A 17130-nucleotide genomic window follows, 5' to 3' on the forward strand; every position below is an offset into this window, starting at 1 on the left:
GCCAACCACGTCTTCTGGAGCTCCTCATGCACCTCCGGGAAGAACGGCACTGGGGCGGGACGCGGCTGGGAGCTGCGCCCCGAACCCAGAAACCAGTCATCCAACCACGGCGGCCCGGGCAAGCATGGCTGTTAGCTCAGAGTCCGCCTCCGACTGAGCAACCATCCCAGAGAGCGGAAGCTCGGAGTCGTCGTCGCTCTCTGAACCGTTCAGCCCACTCCCCAATGCAGCGATCGACATCCGATCCTCCTCCGGAGCGCCGAAAGTGACGTGGGGCACCCCCGAGGAGGGCCCCGCGACAGCAGGCGGCAGCTCGATGGCACATGGTGTTGTGGAGGAGTGGGAGGTTCGTGGGGATGGGCCCCACGAAGTGGCTCCCACTGTAATCCTCAGATCTCCCAGAGCACTAACCGGACCGGCGCCCGCTACAGCCGCCGGCGCTGGGGTAGTGACAGAGGGGACCCTCGCTTCTGTGTTAAAGAAGGAGAGTTGCGATCTCAACACCAACATGGATATGCCCTCACAATGAGGGCATGTACCATCCACGAGCGCTGACTCAGCGTGCGGTCTACCCAGACACGTGAGACAGTGGTCGTGGCCGTCAGAGGAGGTCAGGAAACGACCGCATCCAGAAACACACAGACGAAAAGACATCTTGAAAAAGACGCTGATCGCCCGTGCTTGCTCTTTCAGTAAACCTCACCAGCCGAAGCACCCAGGGATGAGCGTGGCACCGTCCTGTGGGCAGCGCGCCGTCACACGCACCGCTGAGCGTGCCTTCCCAACCAGCTGGAGAGACTCGAGCAGCCACCGGAACAAACAGGAGATAGCAATTAGAATTGCTGTTTTCAGGAGGTTCCTGTAGCAATTATAATTGCTGTTTGCTCTTTCTAGAGAAATTCGCTCTCTTTAGAGGTGAAAGATGACCGATCTGATCGGCTTCGAAGCAAAAGTATGAATGAAGGTGAGTATGCCGGCCCTATTTATACCCGGATGCCGGGGGAGGGGCCCGGCATGTAAATCTCACAGGCCAATTCCCATTGGCTTGTTTTGTATCCTTGGAGGTGATTGGGCTCCCTGGCGAGACCCCATTACGTCAGTATCGACGTAACGTCGAACGTGACTGACTGAATGGGAACTGAATTGAGCTGGACAATGACATCACTGTTTTCTGCAGAACTGCTTTATAGATGTGTAATGAAGTTCAAAGCTCAGGGAAGGAGGTGGCGGGAACCGCCAAACAATCAGAGTAAAGTTTTAATCATAAAATAAACAAACATCAAAAAGAAAGTAAAGCATATAAACATAATAAAACACAACATAAATGTCCCAGGCTTGGTCCTCTCTCATCTTCCACTGTCGTCACTCCTTTTATCCTTCCAGAGCTTCTCCATGGGACTTGAGACTGATGTGGTGTGCATTCCCATGGCTCTCAGCCCTGCCCTGCTTATGGAATGCCAAGTCTGCCAAAATGAAAAAATATAAATAAATATACAAAGAAATGTAAAAAAGCAATAAATAAATAAATAAATTTAAAAAAAAAAGTATTTATACATGTATTTCCTTATTTATGTATATATTTATTTTTTCCACATTTATTTTTTCTTTTTATTTCTATATTTATTCATTTTGATTTTTATTTATTTCCACATTTATTTATTTATATATTTCCATATTTGTTCATGCCCACATTTATTCATTTCTATGTTTCTTTATTTCTACATTTCTTTATTTTATATTTATGTATTTTTACATTTCTTTGTCCGTAGGGTAATGAGGAGGGCGTGGTTTACCTCAGACATAGCAATTGAGCTCAGGGTAGGTGAGAGCGAAGCGTTGAGGCCAAAGTGACACCTTGTGGTGTGCCCGAAGGTGTCACTTTGGCCTCAACGCTCCGAAATACAAGAATTGTAGCCTACTAACGTTGATACTGGGATGAATGATTTGGATGGATAGTATGGCCAAAATCTTATATCACGGGTTAAAGGCGCTCTAAGCGATTCTGAGCGGAGTAACTTCCTGTTGACGTTCGAAGTGTTGTCAAACAAAACAGAGGCTAGCTAGACCCTCCCTCCTACTCCTCCTGGCCCTCCCCTCCGTGCTTCCTGAAACAGTCATGAACGCGCATTTAAAATGTAAGTAGCTTGCGTATTGACGCTGCTTGTCGGTTATTGGCTGGAGCATGTTTATTATGTTAAGTGGTCCAGGCTGCACCAGTTTGTTTTTATTGCAGTTTTCGGAGCTTGTGGCGACTACAGAGACCGCGTTTTTTTACAGTGTGTTCAGGGGACAGGCAGCTAGCGCATAGTGAGGAGATGTTTGCGGTATGTGACAAAAAAAAATTGGGCCTAAAAACGCGTCAAATCGCTTAGAGCGCCTTTAAGTAATATCACTCTAACTGTACTGTGTGACATGGATAAGCTACTCTTTATTCCGGACAGGGGCCGTAGAACATTGTCTGGTCTGGATTTGTAAAATGTCCTGCGCTGGCAAACATGAACAGCAACATCTTCAGCAGATCTGATAACAGGGACTCTGAAATGGAAACGCTTGTTATTTCCCATTATTAATCATTTGAATAAATGGGCTTGCATTTGATTGAGATTCGGTGCACCGGTCAGAACACAGAAAGGATTGAACCAGCACACATATAGGCTACAGTGAAGTCGACGCAAGCATATTGATCAATGCACTTGAAACGAGACCACAAATTCACTTCACATTCATGTTTCCTACTTTTACATGCACAACATGTGACAAGCGCTTAAAATACTATGCATATTTCAAAGATCCAAAATAGAATGAGGCATCGGTTACAGTAGAACATTTTGTCGCATTGTTGATCTCGTTTCAAATACATTGATCAATATGCTTGCGTCGACTTCACTGTAGCCTATATGTGCGCTGGTTCGATCCTTTCCGTGTTCTGACCGGTGTCCGAAAAAATAAATATATACATAAATAAGGAAATAAATGTGTGTATATATATATATATATATATATATATATATATATATATATATATATATATATATATATATATATATATATATATATATATATATATATATATATATATATATATTTTTTTTTTTTTTTTTTTTTTTTTTTAATATGTATATTTATTTATTTATTTATTTTTGCTTTTTTACATTTCTTTGTATATTTATTTATGTATTTATTTATTTTTTATAAAAATACTTGGGAGACTTGGGATTCCATACCTGCTCGCCACAAAATGAAATGAATTAATTTAATAATTGAACATCTTTACAATTGAACTGAATCAACACTGAACTGACTTTAGCTGAACAATGACACTATTTTCTTTTTAGAACTGTTTGTTCATAAATGGCATCATTGCATCTGCATCATTGAATAATTTTCCTGTTATCACTGTAAAGCTGCTTTGAAACAATCTGTTGTATAAAGCGCTATATAAATAAAAGTGACCTTGATTAGACTTTTGTTGTCAAATGTGATCTTCCAATTTAATTTAAATTGCCATGTTTAACATTACTTCAGAAAGACAGTTGATCCGTTATTGGAAGCTGCTGTGTTGAACCAAATATTTTAAGAATCACACCAGTAAGTAAATGCAGTTGTCTGTCTTAAACACTAGACAAAAAACAAAGGTCCAAACAGACTAGGTGCATAGTAATCCACAAAAGGCAACAAAAAAAAAGGCTCGTGCACTATAAGGTTGAAATGAAACAAAACATTCTAAATGCTGTGACTAAAACGTTTGCCCTTTTTTGTTATTTTTCAGTAAAGCTGTGGTTCTGTTTTGTTTTTGTATTTACAATAATTTAAATTTGTTGTTCTCAGCTGTAGGCATGTGTCTGTGTGTGTGCAGGTGGACTAAAGCTCATGAGCTCCTTGTGCAGCAGAAGATCAGTAAGGATCATTTGGCTCGAGTTGTGAAAGAGTCTGAAGCCATGCTGAGGTCAGACCATTAACATAAAGGAAAATACCAACAAGCATTTGGAAGTGTTGAGATTATCAAAAGTCTCTCGACTCAAACTTGAACTAACATAAATGATTATTGCAACCAGTAGTTTTCTATAGTTAATGCTAAATTCATGCCCTCTTGTATGCACAAACTGTAAGAGGCTATGTAGATTTTGACAAGAATATCTGAGAGTGTATCTTTAGAAGATCATTTCACATGTATGTCAGTAATAATATTGATATTGTGTTTATCAGGGATGGATACCAGCAGTTCTTTGGTCATCTCCATCAGATGTCTGTTCCTCTGCTGATCTTCTCTGCTGGGATTGGGGATGTGTTAGAGGAAGTGATCAGACAAGCTGGTGTTTTCCATCCTAATGTCAAAGTCTTTTCCAACTACATGGACTTTGACGATTCTGTGAGTACCCACCCCCTCACAATTCTGGCTTTTTTTACTCAGAGCTGCGAGTTTATATATCAGACTTTTTAACATGCAATTGTGAGTTATCAAGTCAGAATTGTGAGATATAAACTCAGAATTCTGAGAAAAAAGTCAGATTTTTTTTTCTTCGGAATTGCACTTTATAATTCAAGTTTATATTCTTACTTTTTTTCTCAGAACTGCAAGATATAAACTCACAATTCTGACTTTTTTTTTCTTGCAATTGTGAGTTTATATCTCTCAATTCTGACTTCTTTTCTCAGAATTGTGAGCTATAAACTCACAATTGCAAGAAAAAAGTCAGAATTGTGAGTTTATATATTGCAGTTCTGAGGGAAAATAAGTCAGAATTGTGAGATGTAAACAAGCAATTCTGAGAAAAAAAGTTGCAATTATCTTTTATTTTTTTATTCCGTGGCGGAATCAAGCTTCCATATTCTTAGTTGCACATTGTTCTAAAGAAAATACAATTCTTCTTAATCATAATAAAAATTAGTAATATAATCATTACTCATTAACTGACATTTAACAATTTGTGAGACCAGTGTAGTTGAAAGCTAAATTAATTGTCATGTAGAACAAATTACATATGTATGGGGTGCTATAACACCACTGTCTTCCTCAGTTTGAGTGATACAACATTAAAGTAAGTTCAGTAGTAGCCTGAGTACAGTGCAGTACTGTGTAGGATGAATGGCCATTCACACTGACAGCAATTTGCCACGACAAAGCAATTTGCCACTACAAAGCAATTATCCGCAATTCATGCATACAGACATAATGTTATGAAAATGTCATGCATACCTGCAGTGCTCAAACATAATGACCAGTTGAGATTATATTATATCACATTGTCTCTTGTACTGTCAATAAGTCAATTAGATTGAGGAAAGAAGATTTCAGTAGTTTATGAGAGCTTATTTCAATGAAATGAAGCTGTACATGTGGCTCAAAAAATTTTAATTCCAGAAAACACTGTTTGAAGCTATAAATATTTTAATAGCATTTTTACAATAACCAGGTTCAGGGCATTTAGTAGCATTAACTTCAAGCAGAGCATCATTCAACCAATGTTCACCCAGCAACCAACAACTCCGGTCACGGTGTAGTGGTTGACCAATATCCTTTTTTTTTTTTAATGGCTGATGCAGCTATCTTAGAGAGCAGGTGGCTGATGAACTATATAAAGTCTGTATATATAGTGCTGCTTGAAGGTTTGTGAACCACTTGCAGAATCTGAAAATGTGAATAATTTCAACAAAATAAGAGGGATCATACAAAATGCATATATTGTTTTTTATTTAGTACTGTCCTGAATAAGATATTTTACATAAACAATGTTTACATTAAGTCCACAAGACAAACAAATAGTTGAATTTATAAATATGACCCCATTCAAAAGTTTGTGAACCCTTGATTCTTAATACTGTGTGTGGTTACCTGGATGATCCATGACTGTTTTTATGTTTTGTGATGGACATTCACTGATGCTCCAGAAGGAAACACGATGCATTAAGAGATGGGGGGGTGAAAACCTTCTGAATTTGAAGATCAAGGAATATTGTACTTAATTTGTCTTCTGGGAAACATTTAAGTGTCTTCTGTTGCTTCCGAAGGGCGGTACTAAATGAAAAATGGTGATATTAAGAAATAAGAAAAATTTTGACATCTTTATCTTGTTCAAAAGTTTTTACCCCTGACTCTTAATGTGTTGTTTGAACCTTTTTTAATAGTTGTGTTTGAGTCCCTCAATTGTCCTCAATGTAAGATGGATCTCAAAATCATACAGTTACTGCTGGAAAGGGTTCAAATATGCAAAGATGCTGGAAATCTGAAGAATTTTCGGGACCTGGGGGATTTTTCTGAAGAATATTGGGCAGTTTAAATGCTCAGGACAAACATGAACATGGGACTCATGAACAACCGTCACAAAACAAACAAACAAAAACAGTCGTAAATCATCCAGGTAACCACACAGTATTAAGAATCAAGGGTTCACAAACTTGGGTCATTTTTATAAATTCAGCTATTTTTTTTTTGTTTGTCTTGTGGACCATATGTAAAAAAAAATGTATGTAAAATATCTTAATCAGGACAGTACTAAATAAAAAATAACATGCATATTGTATGATCCCTCTTATTTTGTTAAAATTATCCACATTTTCACAAATTCTGCAGGGGGTTCACAAACTTTAAAGCAGCACTGTACGTAATAAAACTTCAACTTCAGACATTTCCAAACAGCACAGCAGTAATGACTATGCATTTCTTTACTTGATACTCTTAGATTGATACTCTTAGAGAGAAAATTAAACCATGCAACCTTCTACTACAGTATTGCATCAGATGTGGTGTAATAGACCCCCTGAAGCCCTGGGTATACTTTGTTTTTTTTTACACATACGCCAGCGTTAAACTTTTTGATATGTCATTTACACTAGATAACCTTACATAAAGCACCATCACTTTATAAGAATTATAGTTGAAAATAGACCTCTGAGTGATACTGGAAATACAGTGGTGGTCAGAATTATTGGCACCCTTGGTAAATATGATCAAAAATGACTGTAAAAATAAATCTGCATTGTTTATCCTTTTGATCTTTAGTTCATAAAATGAGTAAAAATGTAACCTTTCATTAAAGGAAAAGAATTGAAAGTGGGGGGAAATCACATTATGAAATAAATGTTTTTCTCCAAAACATGTTGGCCACAATTATTGGCATCCCTAGAATTTTTTTATGAGTAAAATATCTCTGAAGTATATTCCCATTCATATTTACATTTGTTTTAGCACACCAGGGTGATCATAAACATGAAATTGTCCAGCCATGACTTCTTTTTCCACAGGAGTATAAACATGAGGAAACACAAAGGCCAAATTCCCTTAATCATTTATCACATGAGTAAAACCAAAGAATATAGTTCTGATCAGGGGCGTTTCCTCAGAGTAGGCAAGGGAGGCAGTGCCTCCTCAAAAAAAAATAGGATGAGAAAATAATCCATATTACATATAAAACAACACAAATATTACAAATTATGACATTAAAAAGAGCGCAAGTCACGCGTATTTCTTAAGGAACACTGCCCAACAGCGACACCCGCAGGTAAAGTTACACAGAGGAGTCATGCCTCCCTTTCCTCTCATAGGAAACCATATAAAATCATCAGACCCCCGGCGTGCAGTGGGTTTTGTGGGGGGTAATTGAGAATGAATGGGGGAAAGTCACGTGAGAGGAGGCAATGTCTCCATCGCGCTATGATTGGATGTAATTGATTATGATTGGATATGATTGGTTTGTGCAATAAATCCCGCCTCTCGTTGACGTGCGTGTTCTGCGCGTCAGTTTGACTGAACAAATGATGGCGTCAATCGGAAGACTAATTGAAAAGTAAACAGGTCACAGTTAGATATCACCGCTTTGTCACGTCAAAATCAACCTTGAAATGGACTGAAAGCATGATGACTGTGGGGGTTTTTAGAGCAATCAGCTTGGTGAAATTAAAAATACAATTTGTGTCTGTGACAGACGGTGTTAATGGAGCATGACTGATGATCCAAAATATCCTAGGTTGACAATTAAAAAGAAAAACCGCAATACACAAATAAAATATATTGTTTAAATTATTATTGCCTTTAGTTATTATTTTGGAATGAATGTAGAAATGCTTAAAACACTTGATGCTTGATGAGATTGACTTGGTTTTGATAAATAGAACATTACATTGTTAATGTAAAATTACAAAATAGAATTATTTGGTTTCTTTCTTTTTCTTTTTTGATGTAATGTAAAGTAATGTTCATTTAACAAGGAAGATGTGTCAACTTTAAGAGTAATGCACATGAATTTACAATGATTCATAAAAAAAATGTGCCTCCTCATTTCAGAACACCACTGCACGCCACTGGTTCTGATGTGCAGCAAAAGATTGTTGAGCTTCACAAAATAGAAAGTGGCTGTAAGAAAATAGCTAAAGCATTGAAAATCCCCATTTCCACTATCAGGGCAATAATTAAGAAGTTCCAATTAACTAAAGATGTTACAAATCTGCCTGGAAGAGGACATGTGTCTAAATCGTCCTAATGCGCGGTGAGGAGGAGAGTTTGAGTGGCCAAAGACTCTCCAAGGATCACAGTTGGAGAATTGCAGAGATTAGTTGAGTCTTGAGTCTCAGAAAGCGTAAAAAAAAAAAAAAAAATCAAACAGCACCTACATCCCCACAAGTTGTTTGGGAGGTTTTCAAGAAAAATTCTCTGCTCTCATCCAGAAACAATCTCCAGTATATTCAGTTGTCAGACAATACTGAAACTTCAATCGGGACTGGCTTCTTTGGCCAGATGAAACTAAAAAAAGAGCTTTTTGGCAGCAAACCCACCAGATGGGTTTGGTGCACACATGGATAAAAAGTACCCCATGCCCACAGTTAAATATACTGCTGGATCTTTAATGTTGTGAGCCTATTTTTCTGCTGGAAGTCCTGGACATCTTGTTCAGATATATGGTATCATGGATCATACCAAATATCAACAGATAAAAAAATCAAAACCTGACTGCTTCCTGCTAGAAATCCAATAATGGGTCATGGTTGGATCTTCCATCAGGACAATGATCCAAAACAAACATCAAAACCAACACAAAAATGTGTCACTGAGCACAAAATGAAGCTTCTGCCATGGTCTTCCCAGTCCTGAACCCTAAAGAAAATGCGTGGAGTGAACTGAAGAGAAGAAGCACCAACATGGAGCTGGGAAACTGAAGGATCTGGAAAGATTCTGCATGAAGAATACTCTCTAACACTTGACGGGTGCTCCATTAAATCTTCGTCCTCAGTTAGGAACTTGGGTGTGCTCTTTGATACCAATCTTTCATTTAAAAGTCATGTTTCTAGTATCTGTAAAACCGCCTTCCATCTAAAAAATATATCTAAATTACGACATATGCTCTCAATGACAAATGCGGAACAGTTGGTTCATGCATTCATGACCTCAAGACTAGATTACTGTAACGCTCTACTGGGTGGTTGTTCTGCTCGGCTTTTAAACAGACTACAGTTGGTCCAAAATGCGGCAGCTAGAGTTCTTACTAGAACCAGAAAGTATGACCATATTAGCCCAGTTCTGTCAACATTACATTGGCTCCCTATTAAACATCGTATAGATTTTAAAATCTTGCTACTTACTTATAAAGCTCTAAATGGTTTAGCTCCCCAATATCTAAGCGAGCTCTTGGTGCATTATAGTCCTTCACGTCTATTGCGATCTCAGAATTCAGGCCAGTTGATAATACCCAGAATATCAAAATCAACTGAAGGCGGCAGATCCTTTTCCTATTTAGCACCTAAACTCTGGAACAATCTTCCTAGCATTGTTCGGGAAGCAGACACACTCTGTCAGTTTAAATCTAGACTAAAAACACATCTCTTTGCTCTTGCATACACATAACACATTATCAATACATTAACATTTTTCAAATCCGTTAAAGGATTGCAATAATTAGGTCGGCCGGAACCGAGAACATTTCCTATAACACTAGATATACCTGTACATCAGAATAAGAATGGCATCTATGGTAATATCAGTCTCTCTGCTTATCCTGAGGTTTGCCGGGTGCTGTATCCAGGCCGTATCCAGATCAGATGGAGAACCTGTGTCTGGACCTGACTACAACGTAGCCCAGGAGACAATGGGCCTACAGATCCAGTTCTGGCTGCATCTACACTGCGTTCCAAATTATTATGCAAGTGACATATCAGTAAGATTTCAATACAATAAACATTCAGATTTTAGTTTTTCTATGAAAATGTTTGTTTGTTTGTTTATTTATCCATGTCTTTTTAGATAACTGGTATCAATCTCAGACAAAATAATTTGCCAGATCTATGGAAACCCTACTTAGAGGTTGTTCCACAATATTAAGCAAGTCACAGTTCTCATGCAATATGGGGAGGAAGAAAGATCTTTCTGAAGATGAAAAGCATGAAATGGTGCAATGTTGTGCAAAAGGCATGAAAACAACTAATATTGTGTGAAACTGAATGGAAATTATCAAATTATCATAAGATTTGTGAGTGATTTAGAGCACTGCAGAACTCGGTCAGATAAAGATTGATAAAGGTTTATTAAGGAAAGTTCCTGTCAAAAAAATGAATTGTATTAAAAGGGCAGCTATAAAAAAAACCCAGTGTTGAGCAGCAAACAGGTATTTAAAGCTGCTGGTGTCTCTGGAGTCTCAAGAACCTCCCCATGCAGGCTGGCAGTTGTGCGTAAAGATGCATTTCAGCCACCACTAACCAAACCTCACAAAGAGAAACATTTACAGTGGGTGTAGAAATACATTTTCAAACAGTTTTATAGCTGTGGTGTTTTTTTGCAGCATGGGAAAGTGCATTGTGCATTGTATTTCAGAAGGCACTATCCTCCTTTTTATATCATAGCTGAAAATGGCCAGTTATGAACTCCACATATCTTGCAAAAGTCATTTTAATACCCCCAGAGACCCTAAAGGGACCTTCCATCTCACTTACCAACATTCCATCCCAAATCATCACCCGCCAGCTCCCTGCTGACGTCACAGCAGTCCAACCATCCAGAAATCCATCCATTTAGACCATCCATTGTAGTATGGCATTAGTCAGTGAATAAAAATATTTAAAAATAAGTCTTCATGTATTTCTAAACCCACTGCAAACATTTCTCTTTGTGAGCTTTGGTTTGGAGTGGCTGAAATGCATCTTTATACACAACTGCCAGCCTGCATGGAGAGCTCCAGAGACACCAGCAGCTTCAAATACCTGTTTGCTGCTCAACACTGGCTTTTTTACAGCTACCCTTTTAATACAATTAATTTTTTTGACAGGAACTTTAATTAATAAACCTTTATCTGACCGAGTTCTGCTGTGCTCTAAATCACTCAAAAATCCTATGATAATTTGATCATTTCCATTCAGTTTCACACAATATTAGTTGTTTTCATGCCTTTTGCACAACATTGGACCATTTCATGCTTTTCATCTTCAGAAAGATCTTTCTTTCTCCCCATATTGCATGAGAACTGTGACTTGCTTAATAATGTGGAACAACCTCTAAGTAGGGTTTTCATAGATCTGGCAAATTATTTTGTCTGAGATTGATACTAGTTATCTAAAAAGACATGGATAAATAAACAAACAAACATTTTCATAGAAAAACTAAAATCTGAATGTTGATTGTACTGAAATCTTACTGATATGTCACTTGCATAATAATTTGGAACGCAGTGTATAATTCAGATTTTTAAATCTCCGTATCCGCTTACATATATTTATATATAATCTATTTTTAATCTCTATAATAAAAATGTATAATTCAGATTTTGATCTCCATATCCATTTACATATATTTTATATATCTTCCAAGGGTTTTTTTCCCTCCTAGGACTTTTTTCCCAGTGTTAGCACGCTGGGTTTTTCTCCTAGGGGGTTTTTTCCACCCCTGGGAGTCAGCCGACATTGGCTTAATGTAGCACCATCTTGTATATGTTACATATTACCACGCTTGCTTGTACAGCTTATTTTTAACCACTTCTCTTTTTTCTGTGCTCCTAATATGTAAAGCTGCTTTGAAACAATTACCAATTGTAAAAAGCGCTATATAAATAAATTTGACTTGACTTGAAGGAATGGTCTCTGATCTCTTGTCAGGTGTTCTCCAAACTCACCAGGCATTATAGAAGAAGAGTCAGAGCTGTTTTCTTGGCAAAAGGAGGTTGCAAAAACTATTGGATAAAAGGGTGCCAATAATTGTGGCCAACGTGTTTTGGATATAAACATTTATTTCATAATGTGACTTTCCCCCCACTTTCAATTCTTTTTCTTCAATGAAAGGTTAGATTTTTGCTAATTTTATGAATTAAAGATCAGAAGGATAAACAATGCAGATTTAATTTTACAGCCATCTTTGATCATGTTTACCAAGGGTGCCAATAATTCTGACCACCACTGTATTACTATAAATTACAGTAACACCTCATTTGCCTTCCATATGATGCCCATGTTTATAACAGTAATCTTGGGGGTGTAGACTCATTTAAAGTAATGTAATGATCTTGTTTTAGATGGGTTTCTGTCAAACACAGTACATCTAGTTTATGATCTCTGATCATGTCATTTACATTTACATTGACCGTCTCTTTTCAACAGATCAGGTCTCCCCCAAAAACTTTTCCAATTGTCTATGAACACTATATTATTCTGCGGACACCACTTAGAGAGCCAGGCATTGAGTGACGACAGTCGCCTGTGTATCTTGTTGTTATATATAAAATACATCAGATTTCAATTATAATGTGAAGATAGTAAGGAGAGATGACTGACAGGATGATGTAGAGAATTTGGTGTGCAACACATAGAGCATTGACAAATATCTTATCTTGAAAATGTGTGGTTAGTACTGGCACTCTCTATACACAGAGTATGCATAATTGCAATTTATGTGCATTTAAAAGCAATTTAAATACCCCACATGATAGCGGCTCCCTGATGCACGCAAATTATATACAATATAATTACCCATCTATATAATTGCGAAAGAACGCAAAAGCATTAAAATATATATATTCCTCCCATCGCATATTTTTCCAACACCATGCTCCCTTTAGGGGTTCCGTAGAATGCACTATTTCCTTTCCAAACATGGTATTTGGCTTCGGGCATATCCCTAATTTTGCGGAAGAACATTGTTTTGGTTGCTCTTCAGCTCTGTGTAACACTGCGGATGACTATGGAAAGGATCTCAAGCTGACTAGCTGAAGATGTTACTGTAGCTATATCCATTGTTACAAATCCCTATTTTAATTTGCCAGAAAGGGGAACACAACATAAAGAAGGACACGCAATCCAAAATACAATGCAAAAATATTTATTTAGATAACGAAACTAAACATAACACAAAGAAACATGTAACATAAAAAACGAAGATGTTTCTAAAATAACTAACCAAAGATAATAAACACAAACAAGCAACACTGGGACAACTCCAAAGTATAAAATTAACACAACCAGAATTTAGAAAGAACACAAAGAAAAAGGAAAACAAAATAAGGACAATAAAGCTTGTTTGCTGGTGAATCTCCTTTCGCTTGCCATGCTCCACTTCAGCGTCCTTAATATAGTTAATCAGCACTCATTCAAAACAAGACGCAGGTGCACGGGGCGACCTAAACAATCAGACACAGAGAGAAACACATGACATGACATCACATGCAGGAGAGCACGCACTCAAGGCACAGGCCCTAACTCCATTAATAGAATTGTTACTTCCTTTAAAATAAATTCCTGCACAGAGCTACAACAACCATAATAAAGTGACCCTTCATAATAGATAATGCTTTACAATAAACTGTTAGAGAGCTACAAATGGCAACTTATCTGTTAAAAAAAAAAAAAAAACTTACCCACCTGTTGAGTAATAAAAAATGTGTCTCTGTGTTGTAAGATATTATCCTTGACAATATATATCGAGTGACCGCTAGTCGAAGTTGAATCCAGTTGCTTATTTGCCTGTTACCTTTTCCATTCCACATAAATGAATAGGCTGTAAAGCAGTAGTCCTGTTTGTATTATTAGCATATTAGCCCCCCTTTAAATATATATTTCCCTCATCTGAGCTTTGAAAATCTAAGGAATTTTGCATGATAAATATTTAATTATCATAACCATTCTAAAATGTGGAGAAACCATCAATGTCATCATTGTATAAACACGCCTGATGGAGACCAGAAACATTAAAGGTTGGCATACAGGTATTTGTTTCTAAAAATTACAGCATAAATCTCAAAACACTACATCACATTATTAGGTTAATGCTCATCAGTGTGACAAGTGTTGGGAGTAACGCAAGTAATGTGAGTTATGTAATCAGACTACTTTTTCCAAGTAACTAGTAAAGTAACACATTATTTTTAAATTTACAACAAAATATCTGAGTTACTTTTTCAAGTAAGTAATGCAAATTACATTGATTTCCCATTTATTGACTAACAGCTCTCCTGTCCACATGTTGAGAGAAATTGTGAGTAAGTGCCAAGGCGCTGTGTGTAAACATGATGGTTATTGTAGTTCTAGGCTAAATGTGAGCAGGCATTTACTCATCTAACTTGCACAAAAACAAATTCAGTATTCCTCAAAATGAATAAAAACAGTGAAATGCAAACTCATAATATTACGCAGTGAACCAATGTCTTTGCTGCTGACCTTTGATGATCCAATTCAACCATACTAATCAGCAAAAATGACTTTAGATAAACATTACATTTGTGTTTCATTTTTTTTTATTATTGTTTTGTTGAAGAGTGCTGAACTTTATTGTCTGAGTTGTGCCCTCTATTGTATAGGAGTGAATTTGCATTTCCTTCAGCCTGAGGCTTATTTGTTTCACTTATGGTGTGAAAGGGCCTTTACATTTGCCAAAAATATAATAACTTTTTTTTAAATTAAAAAACAATCAAGCAATCCCAGCCCAGAAAACGTAACATAACTTGTTACTTTCCATAAAAACTAAGTAACACATTTAGTTATTTTTTAGGGAGTAACACAATATTGTAATGCATTACTTTTAAAAGTAACTTTCCTCAACACAGAGTGTAACTAACTAATTAACGTCTGGTTTAACTATGGCTGTGCAGGGTTTTTTGCGAGCATTTAAAGGAGAGCTAATTCACATCTACAACAAACGGGAAGGAGCACTGATCAATGTTGAACACTTCAAAGAGCTCCAGAGCCGCTGTAATGTCCTGTTGCTTGGAGACTCCCTTGGGGATCTCAACATGGCTGATGGAGTCCTGGGCTTAAAAAACATCCTGAAGATCGGATACCTCAATGATAAGGTAATAAAAAATGGAACAGTACTTAAAAAAAAAAAAAAAAAAAAAAATAGGAAAAATGCTCTAATGAATGTTTGTTTTTTCCTTAGGTGGATGAGAGGAGACAGTCATACTTAAACACCTATGATATCATCCTGGAGAAAGATGAAACCATGGATGTTCCCAATGCCATTCTGCTATACATCACGGGACAATGAACTATATTGTTTAGATCTCCAAGATAAGGACAGACTCAATAATTTTATTTTTTGTTCCTTTTTTGTAAAGGGTTGGAATGTTTTTGTCTATTGTCAAACTTGGTATCTCCATTATACTACACGTTCCTTCCTTGAGTTAAGATCAAAGGATAAATTGATCTTTATAGCTCATAACTTTATTCTTTCTTCATGTGCTCTAATTTCCTCCATTCTCTCTTTTCACTCTTTACTCACCCAAATAAATCAAGTATTTTAGTGGAGGTGGCAGTTCCTTGTGAGGTTTGTATGTATTTAATGAGTCTGTGCATACGTGACAATGACAAAATAGAGGAACTTGTTTGTCTCTACCTTAAACATATTTAATGACATGTCTTGTTTTAAAAATGGTAAAATAGGGGAATGGGACCAGGTTGAGTGGAAATTGTTCTTAAGAAAAGAGATATTAGACAAATAATTATTCCAAAGGGTTAATATCTGTTATATATGATGCTATGTCTGACACATGTACTTCCTCAGTTTAGAGAATTCGAAGAGTGTTTGTGAAAATAATTTAGGTCATAGAAACGATAATGCAGATTGGTCTGCTCTAAGTGTACTTCATTGGGGGTTCATGAACTTAATAATGTATTCACAGAATCTATCTCACTGCGGAAGAGGAATAGGGCCAAGCAATAATAAAAAAATAAAAACATCTCGAGATTAAAGTTGTTAAATTGCGAGAAAAAAGTCGTTAAATTTCGAGAAAAAAGTCGAGATAAAATGTTGAGAATAAAGTCATTAAATTACGAGAAAAAAGTCGTTAAATTACGAGAATAAACTCGTTAAATAATGAGAAAAAAGTCAAGATAAAATGTTGAGAATAAAGTCATTAAATTACGAGGAAAAAAGTCGTTAAATTACGAGAACAAATTCGTTAAATTACGAGAAAAAAGCCGTTCAATTTCGAGAAAAAAAGTCGTTACATTTCGAGAATAAACTCATTAAATTTCGAGAACACTGTGAGATGTAAATCATATTATAGCCTTGGCTACATTCATTAGCATCTGCTGCATGTGTTTCAACGGTCCATCAACGCCCTTTCTGAACGATACGGAAGAGGATTAGGGCCAAGCAATAATAAAAAAAATAAAACCATCTCGAGATTAAAGTTGTTACATTTCGGGAAAAAGGTTGAGATAAAATGTTGAGAATAAACTCATTAAATTACGAGAAAAAACTCGTTAAATTTCAAGAAAAAAGTTCAGATAAAATGTTGAGAATAAACTCGTTAAATTACGAGAAAAAAGTCGAGATAAAATGTTGAGAATAAAGTCATTAAATTACGAGAAAAAAGTCGTTAAATTACGAGAACAAATTCGTTAAATTATGAGAAAAATGTTGTTAAATTTCGAGAAAAAAGTCGAGATAAAATATTGAGAATAAACTCGTTACATTACGACATTTTATCTGAGAAAATATTCATGTATGCTCCACCTTCGGAAACCGAAAATCTCAGAAGCCAGTTTATCCCGTTAAATTTTCTGTTGATATGAAAAATTGTGTAGATTTATCAATATACTATGTCTATTACGATGTTATGATGAACTATAAGCCTTTCTCCAGCGACGTTCTGAGTTGTTCAAAGCGTTTGTAAGGATAGTGATTGTTAGAAGACAGCTGTCTGACTCTGTCTGAGATGAAGA

At 36.7% G+C, this 17130-nt stretch overlaps 1 protein-coding gene across 1 annotated transcript in view; it reads left to right on the forward strand.

Moving 5' to 3' along the window:
* LOC125278730 (7-methylguanosine phosphate-specific 5'-nucleotidase A-like) overlaps window positions 1–15708 on the forward strand; it is a 75765-nt gene extending 60057 nt beyond the window's left edge. Inside the window, exons 4-7 of the mRNA XM_048208076.1 lie at window positions 3857–3946; window positions 4207–4369; window positions 15054–15254; window positions 15341–15708. Of these exons, the coding sequence (XP_048064033.1) occupies window positions 3857–3946; window positions 4207–4369; window positions 15054–15254; window positions 15341–15448 (562 nt within the window). The 3' untranslated portion in view covers window positions 15449–15708. The remainder of the gene's footprint in view (window positions 1–3856; window positions 3947–4206; window positions 4370–15053; window positions 15255–15340) is intronic.
* Window positions 15709–17130: the final 1422 nt, after the last annotated feature.

This window comes from Megalobrama amblycephala, linkage group LG11 (assembly GCF_018812025.1).
Source record: "Megalobrama amblycephala isolate DHTTF-2021 linkage group LG11, ASM1881202v1, whole genome shotgun sequence".
Taxonomy (NCBI): domain Eukaryota; kingdom Metazoa; phylum Chordata; class Actinopteri; order Cypriniformes; family Xenocyprididae; genus Megalobrama; species Megalobrama amblycephala.